We start from the raw sequence: 20,824 nt of genomic DNA on the forward strand, positions 1-20,824 counted from the left end.
CATGGATTTCAGAATTGTCAGAAGTCTGAATATAGACCTGCATTAGTTTCTCACTGAACCAGTGAGAGCTCCAGCAAATGGGCCTTTGGTATAGGAACCTGGCTGTACAAGGTAAGAATCAGAAACTTTAGAGGTAGCTGTGAGCTACAGGCTTTGCCAGGGGTTGGTATTTCTTTACTGGACCATCCTACTATACAATGATGGATTTTATTAACAACTAGTAAATCTTCATCCAGAAGAGTAGTTTATGCTAACTCAGTAATTGGAGTTAGGGGCTGGGAAGGTGGCTCAGTGGTAGAGTGCTTGCCTCACATGCATGAGGCCCTGGGTTCAATTCCTCAGTACCACATAAGCAGAAAAAAGCTGGAAGTGGAGCTGTGGCTCAAGTGGTAGAGCGCTAGCCTTGCACTGAAGAGCTGAGAGACAGCGCCCAGGCCCAGAGTTCAGCCCTCACAACCGACAAAAAAAAAAAAAAATTGCTATTTTAGACTTAGCAGACTAAGCCAAATATAAAAGCCATCTATCAGAGTTCTGTGAAATAAAGGAATGCATACTTACTTTGGGTAACATATGCACCAAAAAGAATCCACATGGAAGCAATAAGCGACCCAAACATCAACATGAAACCAATGAAGAGCCAAACTCGAGCACCTGTGTGAAGAAGAGGCTTTATGACTGGGCTTGGCCAGACAGCCTGAAAGCAAATAGAAACTCCATCTTTACTTTCTATTAAAAATATATCATGGTAATAACCCATAATAATGTATGTAGAAAAGTCCTTAACAACAACAAAAGTCAAATAAATTACTGTGTACTTTTGTTGTTGTTGTTGACTGTGGGGCTTGAACTCAGGGCCTGGGCACTGTCTCTGAGCATTTTTGCTCAAGGATAGGGTTCTACCACTTTGAGAAACAATGCCACTTCCAGTTTTCTAGTGGTTAATAAGAGATAGGAAGAATCTCGTGCACTTTCCTGCCCAGGCTGGCTTTGAACCACAATCCTCAGAACTCAGCCTCTTGAGCAGCTAGGATTACAAGCCTGAGCCACCAGAGCCCAGCTACTATGTGCTTTACACATGATATTTTTGACTTACTAATTTCATCTTTCCCCTCCTTATTCTTGACATTACTGGTGAGGCTAAGGCACAGAATGAAGTGCCCATGTAATGTGCATTTTGACTTTAGACTCATCTGTTACTTGTCATCATTGCTCTTTTCCTCAATTTTCCATGGGTCCTGGTAGAAGTAAGGTTATAAAGTCTAAGTCAAGCCAGGTGCCTGTGGCTCACGCCTGTAATCCTAGCTACTTGGGAGGCTGAGATCTGAGGATCACGGTTCAAAGCCAGCCCAGGCAGGAAAGTCTGTGAGACTCTTATCTCCAATAAAACCACTAGAAAACCGGAAGTGTCACTGTGGCTCAAGTGGTAGAGCGCTCGCCTTGAGCTGAAGAGCGCAGAGACAGCGCCCAAGCCCAGAGTTCAAGCCCCACAACCGACCAAAAAATAAATAAAATAAACTCTATGTCAGCATTGAAAGCACCAGGTAGAAAGGAAAGCTAAGTTCTTCACAGTATTTTTATTTAGGGTAACATTTTCTCATACTAAACGTATGATTCTAGTTGTTAAAGTGTGGAAAAGGCAAAAACAATAATGATAAAAAGCAGATAAGAAATTGGGCATGCCTATAATCCTAGCTACTCAGGAAGCCAAACATGATCTAAGGATCTAAGGATCATGGTTAGAAGCCAGCCTGGGCAGTAAAGACTGTGAGACTCTTTGTTTTTTTTCTTTCTTTTTTTTCTTGTTGGTCATGGGGCTTGAAGTCTGAGCCTGGGCGCTGTCCCTGAACTCTTCAGCTCAAGGCTAGTGCTCTACCACTTTGAGCCACAGCACCACTTCTGCTTTTCTGGTGGTTAGTTAGCGCTAGGAGTCTCATAGACTTTAAACTATAATCCTCAGATCTCAGCCTCTAGAGTAGCTAGGATTACAGGCGTGAGCCACTGGCACTGACTGAGACTCTTAGCTCAAATTAACCACTAAAAAAAAAGTCAGACACTTCTGACTTCAACCCCAGGGACCAGAACAAAATCAAAGCAGATCAGTTGTGGCCAGGAGGTGGGGAGAAGAAAATGAACTATGAAAGACAATTTGGGGTAAGAGAAATGCCCTCTGTAACTGTGTGTGTTAACACATAGTCATGTTAACACATGACTACAGTTCCAGACTCAAAAGCCTGAGGCCTAATGTGTGAGACTTCAAGGTCAGTTTTGCCTTTGTAGTGAGAGAATGGTATATTAAGAAAACAAAACAAAACAACAACAGAAATATGGTCTGGGAATGTGGCTTTGTGGTAGAGTGCTTGCCTAACATGCATGAAGCCTTGGGTTTGATTCCTCATAAAACACATACCACATAAAACAGAAACCACATCAAACAGAAAAAGCCAGAAGTGGTGCTGTGGCTCAAGTGGTAGAGTGCTAAAAAGAAACTCAGGGACAGTGCCCAGGCCCTGAGTTCAAGCCATAGGCCTGGCAACAAACAAACAAAACAGAAATATGATCACCAGTGGCTCACATCTGTAATCCTAGGTACTCAAGAGGTTGAGATCTGAGGATTATGATTTAAAGCCAGTCTGGACAAGAGAGTCTATGGAACTCTTGTCTCCAATAAACTACCAATTGAGCTTCATGAAGTTCAAGTGGTAGAGTGCTAGTTTTGAGCCAAAGAAGCTTGAGAACAGTGCCCAGGCCCTGAGTTCAAGCTCCAGGACCAGTGCACAGGATAAAAAAAAAAAAAACCCAAACAAATCCATAAATAAATAATTTAACTAATTAATTAATTTTAAAGAAAAGCTGATACCAGTGGCTCCTACCTGTAATCCTAGCTACTCAGGAGGCTGAGATGTGAGGGCCGTGTTTCAAAGCCAGCCCAGGCAGGAAAATGTGTGAAACTCTTCTTATCTCCAATTAACCATCAGAAAACCAGAAGTGGTGCTGGGGCTCAAGTGGCTGAGTGCTCACCTTGAGCTGAAGAGCTCTGGGACAGAACTCAGGCCCAGAGTTCAAGTCCCACCACTGACAAAAAAAAAAAAAAGGGCTGGGAAGGTGGCTCAGTGGTAGAGCGCTTGCCTTGCATGCTCGAGGCCCTGGGTTCAATTCCTCAGCACCACATAAGCAAAAAAAAAAGAAAAAGCCGGAAGTGGAGCTGTGGCTCAAGTGGTAGAGCGCTAGCCTTGAGCTGAAGAGCTGAGGGACAGCGCCCAGGCCCAGAGTGCAGGCCCCATGACCGGACCCAAAAAAAAAAAAAAAAAAAAAAAGCCAGAAGTGGCACTGTGACTCAAGTGAGGAGCATTAGCCTTGAGCACAAAGAGGCTCAGGGACATTACCCAGACCCTGAATTTAAGCCCCAGGACTGGCAATAAACAAGTTAATTAAAATTAAAATTAAAGAAAATTTAAAGCTGGGCATAATGTAGTTTAGGTCCTAGCTTCTCAGGAAGCTGAGATCTGAAGAATGCAGTTTAAAGCCAGTCCAGGGAGAAAAGTCCCTGTGAGATTATCTCCAATTAACCACCCAAAAACTGGAAGTAGGGCTGGGAATGTGGCTTAGCGGTAGAGTGCTTGCTTAGTGTACATGAAGCCCTGGGTTCAATTCCTCAGGACCACATAAACAGAAAAATCCAGAAGTGATGCTATGGCTCAAGTGGTAGAGCACTAGTCTTGAGCAAAAGAAGCTCAGGGGCAGTGCCAAGCCCTGAGTTCAAGCCAGAGGACTAGCAAACAAAACAAAAAACTGGAAGTGGAGCTGTGACTCAAAGTAGTAGAGTGCTAGCCTTAAGCAGGGACAGCTCCCAAGCCCTGTGTTCAAGCCCCATAACTGACAGATAAAGAAAAGAAAAAAATCCTACATTATGAATGCAGTGATAATTACATAAACTAAACATTTAGTAAGATTCATTAAATTGCACACTATAAGCTAGAGGATTTTATTGTACATAAATTACATTCAATCAAGGTCAAAAAGAAATAAGCCATCTGGTTCTAAGCCAGACAAAGGAACCAAATGTCTATGCCTGGAAACAAGTACTGCACAGTGGCTGAGATCCAGGACACTAGAGCCAGACTATCCGTGTGCATTCCTGGCTCTACACTTGCTGTCCCATGGCCAGGTCCTGTACATGCTTTCATTACCTCACCTAAGGTTGAGGGCAATAGGACTCTTATTCACAGGCTGTCGAGACACATAAGTGAGTCAATATGGTGAGATACTCAGGCCAGATCCTGGCATATACCACATATTCTAGTTTGCTTTTATTCCTAATCATCCTTCAAATTCCTCTCCCACACTCTCTAAATTTCCAATTCTGACTACACATTCCCCCTCCCTGCCCCCGGAAGATGGGAAACTAGACCTGTTACATACTGAAAACAAACCCCCAGGCTCTTAATATGGTGGATAAAGGAAAACTTTTTTTTTTTTGGGTCCGGTCGTGGGGCCTGAACTCTGGGCCTGGGCACTGTCTCTCAGCTCTTCAGCTCAAGGCTAGCACTCTACCACTTGAGCCACAGCGCCACTTCCGGCTTTTTTTCTTTTTGCTTATGTGGTGCTGGGGAATCGAATCCAGGGCCTCATGCATGCAAGGCAAGCGCTCTACCACTGAGCCATCTTCCCAGCCCAAGGAAAACTATTTTGGAGGTAACAATTTAAAAGAATTCAAGCTAAAGAAAATTTATTTGTAGACAATAGCATGTTTCTTCAAAACCATTTAGTTCTGTGGAAATGACTCATGTAATTAGAACTGAATATGAAAAGCATAATCCTGAATTAGGTGCCCTAAAGTGTCCATTCCTGTGCTACCAGTGATCATGGCTAGCTATCTAAGTAATATTATTGGTCATTATTCATAACACTGGAACCTGGAGTCCATGATTCACTGATTTTGAATACATTTTATCTATTCTCTACTATCAGCAATGTAACAAAAATGGTAACTTTAATTTAAATTTATTTTTTTTTTGCCAGTCTTGGAGCTTGAACTCAGCTTTGGCACTGTCCCTGAGTTCCTTTTTTGCTTAAAGATAGCATTCTCTTGAGCCATGGCACTAGTTCTAGCTTTTTCTGTGATTAATTGAAGATAAGAGTCTCATGGACTTTACTGCGCAGGCTGGCTTTGAATCTCCATCTCAGCCTCCTGAGTAGCTAGGATTACAGGCTTGAGCCATCTGTACCTGGCAATTTAACTCTTTTCTTAAGGATTTAAATGTACATTTTCTTGCTTGGCTCATGTTTTACCACTTGAACCATGCCTCTGGACTCAATGGCCAGCCATGGCTAGCTTCACATAGGAATCCTTCGGATCTTAGCCTGTTGAATAGCTAGGGCTACACATGTAAGCTATCATTAACTTTTCAAAAGCTAATAACTGTTGTACATTATCACTATCAGCCAGTCCCACATCAATGTTGGAGGTTTGGTTTTCTGCTGATAAGTTCCTATTTTTGCAGCATCATTAACAGCGCAACACAATTACTCATTATAATACATGTTAACAGCTCATTAATAGTCCTTTTACCTGTTCTTCCTAAACAGCCGCTTTCATAGCTGTCACCTCTCACCTGAGCATTGGACACAGCATTTATCCTAGAAGACACAAGTCATCCAATGAGCTTTCATGCTATTTAAATACTCACAGGTATTTACAGGTCCTTAACAGAGAAACAAATTTATGTCCCAACTAAAGTTAAATAACCGAAATAAATAAACAGCAATCCCAGGGGATAGAACTGTTACTTTCATTTTATTTTTTTCTTCTAAAGTACTCCAGAGATTATGAAAGAACAGCTAGTTTTCACACATCTTTGGTAATTTATATACCTAACACATAAAAGACTCTGGGCTGTCCCATTTTAGAATTCTCTGAGTTTTGGGGGTTTTTTTTGGTCAGTTGCGGGGCAATCCAGGTGCTGTTCCTGACTTTTGTGCTTAAGGTTAGCACTGTACCACTTGAGCCACAGATCCACTTCTGGCTTTTTGGTAGTTAACTGGAGATGAGAGTTTCATGGACTTTCCTGCTCTGGCTGGCTTTGAATCCTGATCCTCAGATCTCAGCCTCCTGAATAGCTTGGTGAGCCACTGGTACTTAGCCTTCAAAAAGTAATTTTGCCAGCCACTGATGGCTTATGCCTGTAATTCTAGCTACTCAGGAAGCTGAGATCTGAGGATTGGGGTTCAAAGCCAGCCTGAGCAATTAAGTCCATCAGACTCTTTTTTTTTAATTGTGAAAATATTGTACAGAGGAGTTACAATTACATGGGCAAGATAATGAGTACATTTCTTATCAAGCATTGTAGCCTCCTCCTTTGTTTCCCCTTCCCATCCCTTTCCATCCTCCCCCCCCACACACACACCAAAGTTGTAAAGTTTGTTTTCAACATAACGACTTGTACATCTCGTCCATGAGACTCTTATCTCCAATTAACCACCGGAAAACCAGAAGTGGCACTACAGCTCCAGTGGTAGAGTACTCGCCTTGAGCTGAGGAGCTGACAGACAGTACCCAGGCCCAGAGTTCAAGTCCCACAACCGACAAAAAAACAAAAAGTAATTTTGAATTTTGAATTTAGAATACCTTTATACTTACATAAAGAAAGCCAATGTGGAAAATACACCACACGTGTGAAAAGCATGGTTTAAGTCTTGTGGATATACCACCGCTGCATCAATCATGATCCACCAACCTGTAAAAAACTTAAGAAGAAAGCCCAAGATATTAAAACACTAAAAGTCTAACTTAGTACAATACCTGCTGCTTGACACTTTTGTTGTACAGATTATATAGATGACAAAATATTCCCACTCTGAGTTTTGAATGGTGAAATATAAAAATAAGGTGCCCGGGAGTCAAGATGGCAGAATAGAGGCGTTCCCCATTGCACTCTGTGGATGAGAAAAGTCTGAGAAACAAAGGAGAGGCTACATTTGGGAGAGCAAAACTGAGGAAAAACATTGAGAATTACAAAAGAACAGAACAGCTGAAAAGTGTAGTAGAACAGAAAAGCAACTGTGAAGACTAGATGCAATGTCTAGGCACAGCCCTGTCTCCCGTGAGTGGAGAAGAGACTCAAGTGCCCAACAGAAGGTCAGCTGAGTGACCTCCTTGACACACCAACAGACTTAGCTGTGGGACTAATCCTTAATTCCTACAAGCATCACATTCTGTGCAGGGATTTGGGAGGAAAGTGACTTTGTCATGGTGGCAGGCCAGGATCAGGTAAGACAGCTTTTAGCGTCCAATATCAGGAGAGCAGAAGCAAGGTACCATCTTGTGGGAGGGTCTTCTGCTTGAGACTGAGATATTCAGAGAACCAGATTACATTAGCTACAGGCAAGTAAGCTGTAGCCAATCAGGCTTTGAGACTGAGACACCAGTGGAAACAAAGAAACAGTGATTTGTGTATCTTCAGCAACCAGGTGGCTAAAAGCTATCCATAAATTACATAGAGAGGAAGGGACCAGACCCTTCTCAGTGAGACTAACTTCACAGTTGCTCTCCAACTGATCAATTTGAAGGCAAAATATCGAGGCTCAAGGACAACATAGATGTATTAGAATAGCCAAGGAAAGAGAGTTCTGGCTCAAAGGGATAGTGTACTAGCCTTGAGCATAAAAGCTCAGGGACAGTGCCCAGGCTCCAACTTCAAGCCCAGGACTGGGGCAAAATGACAGCAACAACAAAATCAGGGTTGGCGGTTGGCTCAGTTGGAAGAGCACTAGACAATGAGAAAAAGTACCAGGTACCAAGTTCAAGTCCTGGACTCATTTAAAAAAAAAAAAAGAACAGCCTACAGCCAGCTGATATTCGACAAAGGAGCCAAAGACATACAATGGAAGAAACACAGCCTCTTCAACCGCTGGTGCTGGGAAAACTGGGCAGCCACATGTAGAAAACTAAAAGTGGACCCCAGCCTATCACCATGCACCAACATCAACTCAAAATGGATTAAAGACCTTAACATTAAACCTGAATCTCTGAAGCTATTGCAGGACAGAGTAGGAGAGACACTTGAACTAACAGGCACAGGAAGGAACTTCCTGAACAGAGTCCCAGGGTCACAACAAGTTGGAGAGAAACTCGACAAATGGGACTACCTTAAAATAAAAAGCTTCTGCACAGCTAAATCTATCGCAACTAAGCTAGAAAGACAACCAACAAATTGGGAAAAAATATTTACCAGCAATATATCAGACAAGGGGTTAACATCCTGTATATACAGGGAACTCAAGAAACTAATCCCTCCCAAACCTAACAAACCAATTACTAAATGGGCAAGGGAACTAAAGAGAGACTTCTCAAATGAAGAAATAAAAATGACAAAGAAACACATGAAGAAATGTTCATCATCCCTGGTGGTGAAGGAAATGCAAATAAAGACAACCCTGAGATACCACCTTACCCCAGTCAGAATGTCCCACATCCACAAATCAGCCAATGACAAATGCTGGAGGGGATGTGGAGAAAGAGGAACCCTATTACACTGCTGGTGGGAATGTACACTTATACAACCACTTTGGAAAGCAGTCTGGAGGGTCCTTAGAAAGCTAAAGATTGACCTCCCTTACGACCCAGTCATACCACTTCTAGGCATCTACCCTGAACAACAGGAACCAATATACAAGGACACATGCACCTCCATGTTTATTGCAGCACTGTTCACAATAGCTAGGATATGGAAACAACCTAGATGCCCCACCACAGATGAATGGATCCAAAAATTGTGGTATCTATGCACAATGGAATATTATGCAGCCATTAGAAATGACAAAATAATGGCATTTGCAGGAAAATGGATGGAGCTAGAAGGAATCATGTTGAGCGAGGTAAGCCAAGAACGAAGAGACAAATGGTACATGGTCTCCCTGATAAGTGGATGCTAAATCCAAAATGTTAGGTGATATGACAAAACTAACAGGACTTAAGAAACAAAGAACTCCCACTCATCTGGTTGAACCACTACTAAATATCCCCATGCTGCTGATCACATATATGGTATATAACATGTGAACACCGTTATATATTACAGACTGTGATAGACAATTTGCTCCAGGAAAGTTAGAATGAACTTGTGACTTTAAATGAGCATCATTATTCCACAATACTGTGAATTTCCGGAAATTATGTAATCACTTAATCACAATCAAAAAAAAAAAAAAGAACCTCGGGGAAGGTAGGGAGGGAGGGGATGGTAGGGGGAAAACAATGGAGGGGGTAACAAACTCATTACCTCACTCACCTCTGTATAGTATCTTTACAATAAAAAAAAAAAAAAAAGAACAGTCAAATGAAGCATTAGGAAAAAAAATAATGTGAGTAGGAAATGTAAAAACCTCTGGGAAACTATCAAGAGACCAAACTTAAGAATCATTGGAAGCCGGGCGCTGGTGGCTCACGCCTGTAATCCTAGCTACTCAGGAGGCTGAGATCTGAGAATCGCGGTTCAAAGCCAGCCCGGGCAGGAGAGACCGTGAGACTCCTATCTCCAATAAACCACCAGAAAACCGGAAGTGGCGCTGTAGCTCAAGTGGTAGAGCGCTCGCCTTGAGCTAAAGAGCTGAGGGACAGCGCCCAGGCCCAGAGTTCAAGCCCCATGACCGACAAAAAAAAAAAAAAAAAAAAAGAATCATTGGAATAGGGGCTAGGAAGGTGGCTCAGTGGTAGAGCGCTTGCCTTGCATGCTCAAGGCCCTGGGTTCGATTCCTCAGCACCACATAAGCAAAAAGAAAGTGGCACTGTGGCTCAAGTGGTAGAGTGCTAGCCTTGAGCTGAAGAGCTGAGGGACAGCGCCCAGGCCCAGAGTTCAGGCCCCACGACCGGACCCAAAAAAAAAAAAAGAATCATTGGAATAGAAGAAGTAAAAGCTAAAGGAATAGAAAATATATTCAATAAAATAATGGGAGAAAACTTCCCAAATCTTGAGAAAGATGTAGCTACGTAAGCACAAGAGATGTACAGGACACACAACAAATAAAAAAAGAAGCACCCCAAAACAAACCATAGTTACATAAAGCTAGAAGAAAGATCCAAATCATAGGCAAAATAACAATGAATTTCTCATAAGAAATCACTAATGCAAGGTGGATATGGGATTATATATTTGAAATACTGAAAAGTAAACAATTGTTAACCTAGATTAATTAACTTAATTAAGTTATTATTCATAACTGAGGGTCATAAAAAGTCTTCCATGATAAAGCAATGTATGACCATTAAATCAGCATCACAGAAGATATTTAACACAATCATTCTGGGCCTGAACGTTGTCCCTCAGCTCTTCAGTTCAAGGCTAGCACTCTACCACTGGAGCCATAGCGCCACTTCTGGCTTTTTCTGCATATGTGGTGCTGAGGAATTGAACCCAGGGCCTCATATATGCAAGGCAAGCACATTAACACTGAGCCACCTTCCCAGCCATTTAATCAATCTTACATACAGAAGAGGAAGATAAATGTAACCTTGAAAATAGGAGAAGAAGCCGGGCGCCAGTGGCTCACACCTGTAATCCTAGCTACTCAGGAGGCTGAGATTTGAGGATCGCAGTTCAAAGCCAGCCAGGCAGGAAAGTCCGTGAAACTCTTTTTTTTTTTTTTTTTTTGGGGGGGGGGGGGGGTGTTCGGTCGTGGGCCTGAACTCTGGGCCTGGGCGCTGTCCCTCAGCTCTTCAGCTCAAGGCTAGTGCTCTACCACTTGAGCCACAGCTCCACTTCTGGCTTTTTTCTTTTTGCTTATGTGGTGCTGAGGAATCGAACCCAGGGCCTCAGGCATGCAAGGCAAGCGCTCTACCACTGAGCCACCTTCCCAGCCCAAGTCCATGAAACTCTTATCTCCAATAAACCACCAGAAAATCGGAAGTGGCGCTGTAGCTCAAGTGGTAGAGTGCTAGCCTTGAGCTGAAGAGCCGAGGGACAGCGTTCAGGCCCCAAGTTCAAGGCCCACGACCGACCCTGCCCTCCCCCCCCAAAAAAAGAAAAGAAAATAGGAGAAGAGGGCTGTGAATGTGGCTTAGTAGTAAAGTGCTTGCCTAGAATGCATGAAGTCCTGGGTTTGATTCCTCAGTACCATATAAACAGAAAAATCCAGAAGTGGTGCTGTAGCTCAAGTGGTAGAGTGCTAGCCTTGAGCAAAAGCAGCTCAGAGACAGTGCTCAGGCCCTGAGTTCAAGCCCCAGGACTGACAAAAAGAAAAAGAAAAGAAATAAAATACGAGAGAAAATAAATCCCATCAGATAAACAAATAAAGGAAAGCGCCAAATACTACAAAAAAGTGCTAAGAATTATCACATATTCTTCAGTAATAACACTAAACATTAATAATCTCCATTGTCTAATCAAAAATCATAGAATAACAAGTCAGATTAAAAAACATCCAATCATTTATTGCCTACAAGAATGCATCTGACTGACAAAAACAAACATTGGCTTAGGGTGAAACAATAAAAAAAGATCTACCAAGCAAATGAATCCAGAAAGTAGGCAGAATAGCTATACTTCTCTCTGATAAAGTAGATTTCAAACCAAAATCAGTCAGAAGAGACAAAGAAGATTACTTTGTATTAATAAAGGAAATCCAGGAGCTGGGAAGATGGCTCAGTGGTAGAGCGCTTGCCTTGCATGCCTGAGGCCCTGGGTTTGATTCCTCAGCACCACAAAAGCAAAATGAAAAAAGCCGGAAATGGCGCTGTGGCTCAAGTGGTAGAGCGCTAGCCTTGAGCTGAAGAGCTGAGTGACAGCGCCCTCGCCCAGAGTTCAGGCCCCACGACCGGACCCAAAAAAAAAAAAAAAAAAAACAGGAAATCCATCAAGAGGAGGTAACAATTGCTAAAGGCAATTTTCAGAATACAAAGTCAACACACAAAAAGTTTATTTTGGAGGTGCTGGTGGCTCTTTTGAGAATACAAAATCAACACACAAAAAGTTTATTTTGGAGGTGCTGGTGGCTCATGCCATAATCCTAGCAACTGAGGAGGCTGAGATCTGAGTATTATGGCTCAAAGCCAGCCTGGGCAGGAAAGTCTGTGAGACTCTTCTCTCCAATTAACCACCAGAAAGCCAGAAGTGGCGCTATGATTCAAGTGATAAAGCACAAGCCTTTAGCAGAAAGGAGCTCAGGGATAGTGCCCAAGCCCTGAGTTTGAGCCCCAGAACCAGCAGCAACAACAACAAAACAACAAAAAGCACATTATCTTTTTCTATACATTAAAAATGAGCAAGCTGAGAAAAAAATCAGGAGAAATCAACAGAGTTCAGCAAAACTATGGAATGCTGAAGAGGAATTTGAGGAAGACTCCACAAGCTGAAAAGACCTGCCATGCTCATTTATTACAGAATCAATATCATGAAAATGACAATGCTACTGAAAGCAACCTATAGATTTTATATAATCCCCACAAAGTTCCAATGTCATTCTTCACAAAAATAGAAAAATCAATCATTAAATTCATATGAGGGCTGGGAAGGTGGCTCAGTTGTAGAGCGCTTGCCTTGCATGCATGAGGCCCTGGGTTCGATTCCTCAGCACCACATAAGCAAAAGAAAAAAGCCAGAAGTGGCGCTGTGGCTCAAGTGGTAGAGCGCTAGCCTTGAGCTGAGGGACAGCGCCCAGGCCCAGAGTTCAGGCCCTACGACCGGACCCAAAAATAAATAAATAAAAAAATAATAAATTCATATGAAATCACAAAAGACCCTAAATATCCAAAGTAATTTTGATTTTTAAAAGTGCTGGAGGTATCATAATGATGGGCTTCAAATTATACTATAGAGCCAAGGGAAAAAAAAAGATGGTACTGGCACAAAAACAGACACGAAGACCAATGGATCAGAAGACACAAAAATAAATCTATGCAGCCACAGGCTCCTGATTTTTGACCAAGGAATCTAAAATATGTGACATTAACTAGCCTCTTCAATAAATAGAGCTGGGAAAATTGGATAACCACATGAAGAAAATTGAAAGTCGGTCTCTATCTCACACTCTGTACAAGTATCAATTCAAAGTAGATAAAGGATCTTAATGTAGAATCTAAAACTTTGAAACTACTACAGGAAAGAATAGGAAAAACACTAGAAATACTGGTGTGGCTCTTCCTAAAGAACTCTAATGGATAAAAGGCTTCTGCACAGTAAATCATTACTAAGAGTTAGCATATGGAATGGGAGACAAATTTTGCCTGTTATACATTCAACAAGGGATTAATAACCAGAAGATTCAGAGAGCTAAAAACAACAACAACAACAACAACAAAAACTAAGCCCCCAAAGAATCAACAATCCAATTAATAAATAAATGAACAGGGCTGGGAAGGTGGCTCAGTGATAGAGCGCTTGCCTTGCATGCATGAGGCCCTGAGTTCAATTCCTTAGCACCACATAACCAGAAAAAAAAAAGCCGAAAGTGGCGCTATGGCTCAAGTGGTAGAGTGCTAGCCTTGAGCTGAAGAGGGACAGCACTCAGGCCCAGAGTTCAGGCCCATGACTGGAACCAAAAAATAAATAAATAAATAGAACAGACAATTTTCAAAACAAGAATACAAATGGTCAAAATACATTAAGTGTTCAACAAATGCAAATGCAAATCAAAACAACACTGAGATTTCATCTTACTCCAGTCAGAATGGCCGTCATGAAGAATACAATAACAGATGTTGGCAAGTATATGGGGACAAAGGAACTCTTTGGACTGTTGGTGGAAATATAAACTAATGAAACCACTATAGAAGTCAGTATGGTCCTCAAAAAGCTAGAAATACAATATGATCCAGTGATACTGCTCTTGGGCATATAACCAAAGGAATGGTAAGTGATGATACAAAAAAAGCCCTTGTAGCCAGGTGCCAGTGGCTTATGCCTGTAATTCTAGTTACTCAGGAGGCTGAGATCTAAGATCTGAGGATCCTAGTTCAAAGCCAGCTGGGGAAAAAAAAGTCTGAGACTCTTACCTCTAATAAATTACTCAGAAAAAATGGCAAGTAGTGTTGTGGCTCAAGGGGTAGAGCAGAAGCAGCTCAGGGACAGTGCCCAGGCCCTGAGTTCAAGCCCTAGGACACACACACACATTTATTGCAGAACTATTCATACCACACAGCAATGGAAAGGTTCCCCATAACTGATAAATTCATTAAGAAAATGTGGTATAGTGCTGGTGTCTCAAAACTATAATCTTACAAACTCAGGAGGCTGAGATCTGAGGATCAAGGTTTGACAGCAGCTCAGACACAAATCTGAGAGACTCTCATCTCCAATTAGCCAGCAAAATGCTGGAAGTGGAAGTGTGACTCAAGTGGTAGAGTTGCCAGCCTTGAACAAAAAAGCCAAGCAAAGCCAGGCACCGCTGTCTCAGGCCTGTAATCCTAGCTACTCAGGAGGTTGAGATCTGAGAATCGCAGTTCAAAGCCAGCCTGGGCAGGAAAGTCCGTGAGACTCTTATGTCCAATAAACTACTAGAAAACCGGGAGTGGCGCTGTGGCTCAAGTAGTAGAGCACTCGTCTTGAGCTGAAGAGCTGAGGGACTGCGCCCAGGCCCAGAGTTCAAGCCCCACAACCAACAACAACAAAAAGCCAAGCAAGAAAGGCCCTGAGTTCAAGTTCCAGTAAGGGAACACACAGACACAGACACACACACACACACACACACACAGACACAGACACACACACACACACACACACACACACACACACACACACACACACACCATCTACAAAATTCTACGGGGCTGGAAAGGTGACTCAGTGGTAGAGTGCTTGCCTCACAGGCATGAGACCCTGGGTTCGGTTCCTCAGCACCACATAAGCAGAAAAGGCCGGAAGTGGTGCTGTGGCTCAAGTGGTAGAATGCTAGCTGAAGAGCTGAGGGACAGCACCCAAGCCCAGAGTTCAGGCCTCATGATCAACACACACACACAAAAAGTCACAATTAAAAAATTCTGCATATTTTTTACAATTATCTTCAGTCCTACTCTGCTTTCATTTGTTTGAATAAATTTTATTTTTTCTATTGAAGTCTGAGTGTAGAAATGTATATGAAAAGAAATGACTGATAAAAATATAAGATGCTGAAGCTGGGTGCTGGTGGCTCACACCTGCAATCCTAGCTACTCAGGACGCTGAGATCTGAGAATCACACTGTTCAAAGCCAGCCAGGCAGGAAAGTCCGTGAGACTCTTATCTCCAATAAACCACTAGAAAACCAGAAGTGACGCTGTGGCTCAAGTGGTAGAGCACTTGTCTTGAGCTGAAGAGCGCAAGGACAGTGCCCAAGCCCAGAGTTCAAGCCCCATGACCAACAAAAAAAAAGAAAAGAAAGAAATATATATGATGCTAAAATGTGTTTCCAATAATGTAGTTAGTAGACGCAGGAGATGGCTGACAGAATATAAAGTTAGACATTTGCTTGTTTTTGAAGCTGTACAGTAAGTAGAAGGGGAAAGGGAGGAGAAAGGATTTATATAGCATTCTCTACTTTTGTATACTTTTTGTATACTTTTACATTTGCAGTACAAAAATCTTAAAAAGGAAATAATGCAAACAAAATTAAGCAAAAATTTCCTCTACAAAGTTCTTCCTCCTCTGGTGCCCAATGCAGTAACTTGGGAAACAGAGATGATATCACTTGGGGAAGAGCAGCTGCAGAGATTCTGTTCTACCACAGACTAAGGTGTGACTGCTGGCTACATAGCCTAGCTTTCCCCCCGACCCCGATTCTGGTTCTGGGGCTTGAACTCTTGGTCCCTGAGCTTTTGTGCTCAAGACTCAAGGCTAGTGCTCTACCATTTGAGCCACAGCTCCACTTTCAGATTTTTTTTTTTGTAGTTAATTGGAAAGAATAGTCTCATGGACTTTCTTGCCTGGGCTGGCTTCAAACTGTGATTCTCAGGTCTTAGCATCCTGAGTAGCTAAGATTACAGGTGTGAGCCATAAGCACCCGGCTATATAGCCCACCTTTAAGGAACAACGATAACTCTGGGTAACATCAAACTTGTATACTCTGCACACCTGTAAGTAGCTACACATACTGTATCATTAAGTTTAAAATGCTGCTGCCTATATTACTATAGGCATACTATTACTAGAACTGAAGAAAAGATGCTAAGTTTAACAAAACTCACAAAACCAAATAAACCCAGATCCTACCAAGTTTTGTAGTTAAAAAAAATAGTATTAGGAATCCTGATAATTCTGCAAAATATCAGTGAAATAAAATAGTTCACAGTTCAAAGGAAATCAACACTAATTTCCCCAGGCACACGCTAGGTATAAACATCTTCTCATTTAGCAGGGCTTGCACACTTACCAATATGCCTGCGACCACAGAAGCCACAGCATTTCTTCTCTCACTCCAATCAATACATTCACACTCTGGCCAACGGAAATTATCTAGGAAGCCTGCCATTTTTACTCCGTAAGCATGAATCTTGTATTAAAAGACTGTATCCTACAACCAAAAAAGACAAAAAAAGAATAATCAACCTAAAGAAATGTTTTAAGAACTAATGAAGTACCTCAATCCTTTCTTAAAGCTTTAAATATAAACTTAGATCCTGTTTTAAGAAATTAAGAAAAACACATTATTTCGGTAAGTACCAATTGAGACATGTGTAGGCCTTAGGGGATGGGGGCAACTTAGTGGTAAAGCACATTCACACAGGAAGCCCTGGGTTTGATGCTTGGCACCACAAAAGAAAACACAACAAAAGCAACAATTTTGTCAGTAAATTCTTTGATACTTTTCTTGCTGAGGGGTGGACTGTGTCACAACTCCTGAATTTGAGTCAAACATAAATATTAACCAAACCAGAGGAAGTTATGCTGTGTAACTCCTGCCACGCAACTTCCCAGATTACGGCAGAGACAGCAGCAATGTAGCTTCCATCTGGCGGATTTAACATCAACTGCCAAATGGCTGAGTTGTAATGTTCCTTTCTTCTTTCTTTTTTTGGTCGGTCGTGGGCTTGAACTCTGGTCCTGGACATTGTCCCTCAGCTCTCAGCTCCAAGCTAGTGCTCTACCACTGGAGCCACAGTGTCACTTCCAGCTTTTTCTGTTTATGTGGTGCTCTGGAATCAAACCCAGGCCCTCATGCATGTGAGGCAAGCACTCTACCACTGAGTCACCTTCCCCGTCCGAGTTATAATATTTCTAAGTGCTGCTATCTGAGCTGTATCATCACTTCCAAACTTTGAGCCCTAGAAAAACTCTAAGATGCCAGATACATGAAATAGAGTGCTGACCCACATAATCTAGTACGTATAATAAGATGGCCGTTGTAAGCCACTAGACTCTGAGTTAATGCAGCAATAGATAACAAAGGAGAGAAAGGTTGTGAATAAAGAACTAAATGAAACATACTATGGAAATCTTCAAAAAACAAGAGATTGTGTTCAATAGGAGACTCAGAACCAACACAAATTCTAAAAAGATTTGAAAAATATTGGCAATTACTCTTTGAAGAGAAAACAGAATCTGAAAGGGATTTTACCCTTGAAAGAAAGAAAACCCATGATAGCATCTATTTTTAATTTTTATTTATTTTGTTGGTCATGGGGCTTGAACTCTGAGCCTGGGCGCTGTCCCTCAGCTCTTTAGCTCAAGGCCAATGCTCTACCACGGGAGACATCGTGCCACTTCCAGTGTTCTGAGTGGTTTATTGGAGATAAGAGTCTCATGGACTTTCCTGCCAGAATGGCTTTGAACCATGATTCTCAGATCTCAGCCTCCTGAGTAACTAGAATTACAGGCGTAAGCCACCGGAACCCAGCTAGCATCCATTTTATATAGCTTTTCCCTATAGCAAACCCATGCCAATCCCATTCCCAACTCCCTGTGGTACAGAGTAGCTAAAACTCAAGCCAAAGCCATAGGACTACTGGCTTAAGATGTCAGAAGACAGAAGTCCAGAACTGGCAGAGCAGCTGGAAATCCAGGGGGAAATTATGGAAAGGAGTAAGATAGAAAACCTTAAACACTTCAATATACACCCCTGCTCATTTCTGACCAATTCCTTCCTACCCAGTAGATGCAGACTCCAAAGCAAAACCCCCCAACAACACAAAAACCAAAACAGCTGGATGGCTAAAATAGCTGAGAAGAGATTCCAGCTGTTGCCCACCAATATGCAAGACATTTTGGAGTTTCAGTGCTGCCAAGTGAGGTAGGGCTGGAAAACACCCTGGGATTTTCCAGACACCCTGAACAATACCAAGTCTTCACGATTTCAAGGTGACCAGGCAATACTTTAAACCCATAAAACAATTAAAAGCACTATTTAATCAACATAGTATGTGGATATATTAATGAATTATTAATGAAGGATTAAATAGTAACTAGTTAAAAGCAAGTGTAAGGAAGGACATCATTAATTTAACTGTTACATGTTAATGTTCTGGTTAAAGGTTAAAACAATGAAATTTATTTCCTCTATGAAGTTCATTGTAATGTCATTTTCTATATAGCCTCTTATAAATGCTTTTTTTGGTCAGTCATGGGGCTTGAACTCTGGGCCTAGGCCAGTGCTCTACCACTTGAGCCAGCTTGAGCACCACTTCTGGTTTTCTGGAGTTAATTGGAGATAAGAGTCTCATGGACTTTCCTTGCCTGGGCTGGCTTTGAACCACAATCCTCATATCTCAGCCTCCTGAGTAGCTAGGATCGCAAGTGTGAGCCACCAGAGCCAGGCATAAATGGTTCTTTAAGCATAAAATACATAGCACACACACACACCCCTCTCATATTTGCACAACTGGGTAGACAGGTGCTTTACTACTTGAGCCATGCCTATAGCTCTTTATTTTTTTTATTTTTTGTTATTATAACAGTGATGTACAGAGGGATTAAAAGTATATAAGTCAGGTAAAATGTATATTTCTTTTGGACAATGTTACCCTTTCTCTTACTCTCTCCCAGTTTTTACCTTATTTTTGAAATAGGATCTATGGTTTATGCCAGGATTGTCATTCACCTATTTGTGATACTTGTATAGCTGGGATGACAGGCACTTACCACTTCAGTTATTCCTGGTTAAGATGGAGTCTTCAAAACTCTTTTATTTATTTTTTTGTCGGTTGTGGGGCCTGAACTCTGGGCTTGGGTGCTGTCCCTCAGCGCTTCAGCTCAAGGCTAGCACTCTACCACTTGAGCTGAGAACCACTTCTAGCTTTTTCTGTTTATGTGGTACTGAGGAATCGAACCCAGGGCCTCATGCATGCAAGGCAAGCACTCTACCACTGAGCCACCTTCCCAGCCCTCTTCAAAACTTTTTGCTCAGGCTGGCCTGGAAGTGCAATCCTCCAGATCTCTACTTTTCGGGCTCTCTACTTATCAAGTAGCTAGATTACAGGTGTGAGCGTCCATGCCCAGCTATTTTTAGAGTGAAAATAACTAACCTGTTGGAGACAGGATCATCAATGATTGTTTAGCTTTATCCTGGAAACCAGGGATTGGTAAATATTTTCTGAATGAACCAGAGAGTGGAATTCTACCAACTCAAGAGGCTGAGATCTCAGGATTGCCCTTTGAAGCCAGCTCAGGCAGAGAAGTCCTTGAGACTCCAATTAACCACCAATAATCCACAAGTGAAGATAAGTTTAAGTGGTAGCATGTCAGCCTTGAGGGAACAAGCCCAGTGAGGGTGAAAGGCCCCATGTTCAATTATCCTGTGTACACACACACGAAGAACCAGAGAGTAAACAATTCAGGTTTGGTGGGTCATACCACCTTAGTCACAACTATTCAATTCAGAGCATGAAAGCAGACATATGTAGAGCATAAATAAATTAGCATGGCTATATTCCAATTAAGACTTGTATTTACAAAAGCAGAAGCCACAATGCAATGCCAATGGCTTATGCCTATAATTCTCGCTACTTTAGGAGGCTGAGACTTGAGGATCACAGTTTGAAGCCAGCTGGCTCCATGAGACGCTTATCTTCAATGAACCACCAAAAAGCCAGAAGTGGTGCTGTGGCTCAAAGTGAGTCAGTCTTGGGTGAAAGTGACAGTGCCAAGGCCCTGAGTCCAAGTCCCAGAACTGACCCCCCCAAAAAAAGAAGTAGCCAGTCAGAATTGCCCACATGATCCTTTCAGGATCCATGTTCTAAGCAATAGGGAAACACAAAGGTTTATAAGCAAGGAGTGACAGGATCAAGTCTGTCATTTTAGAAAGGTAATCTTAGTGACAAAGTGTAAAAGAGGAACTGAAGAAAACCATAAAAGAGAACTACCTGCCATCATTCTAAACAGGGAAAGAATGAGGATGTAAGTGGAGGTCAAACTGCACAAAGCTACAAAAATGATTTTGATTAGAGAAATATTGAACCAGTATTAGCAATAAGGCAGGAAGTAGTTACAGGGCTGTTATAGGGTTTCTTGGCTAAAGCCTTGACTGACCCTTAATGAAAACGGAGAGCACAGAAAGGAAAAATGGGAGAGAATTAGTTTGAAGGCTGTACATTTGATATGCCTGCAGGACATGGTACGGGTAGAGATGGAGGGAAGACAGCTGGTTTAAGACAGAGACCATAGATTTGAGTTTCTTAGTAATGAAATGTACCTTAAGTCACCAGTGCAGCTAAGTATCTCAGGGAGAAAATGTGGAGGTCCTTGTATCAAATCACGGCTCATCTCTGTTTCCTGTGTTGCTTTGATAACTGGCTGCCCAGTATCTAACTAGACCTCCACATAACCACATACAGTGGGTAATAAATCACTTCTCTAGAACATGTTCTATATATATGCAGAATGTCTCTTTCGAGTAAGTCAATGTGTGTGTGGAGGAGAGGTAAAGA

The 20,824-nt window shown here is 42.0% G+C and overlaps 1 protein-coding gene across 2 annotated transcripts in view; it reads right to left on the reverse strand.

Moving 5' to 3' along the window:
* Tmem50b (transmembrane protein 50B) overlaps positions 1-20,824 on the reverse strand; it is a 36,213-nt gene that overhangs the window by 8,413 nt on the left and 6,976 nt on the right. The window contains exons 2-5 of one of the 2 annotated variants that reach the window (XM_042687253.1): positions 16,336-16,476; positions 6,638-6,744; positions 5,570-5,637; positions 559-651 (exon numbers count right to left, since the gene is read on the reverse strand). In XM_042687253.1, coding sequence (XP_042543187.1) covers positions 559-651; positions 5,570-5,637; positions 6,638-6,744; positions 16,336-16,434 — 367 coding nt within the window. In that variant the 5' untranslated portion in view covers positions 16,435-16,476. The remainder of the gene's footprint in view (positions 1-558; positions 652-5,569; positions 5,638-6,637; positions 6,745-16,335; positions 16,477-20,824) is intronic. The other variant, XM_042687254.1, reaches the window with a different exon arrangement.

Source organism: Dipodomys spectabilis, unplaced genomic scaffold, assembly GCF_019054845.1.
Source record: "Dipodomys spectabilis isolate Male_0828 unplaced genomic scaffold, ASM1905484v1 ptg000107l, whole genome shotgun sequence".
Classification (NCBI taxonomy): Eukaryota; Metazoa; Chordata; class Mammalia; order Rodentia; family Heteromyidae; genus Dipodomys; species Dipodomys spectabilis.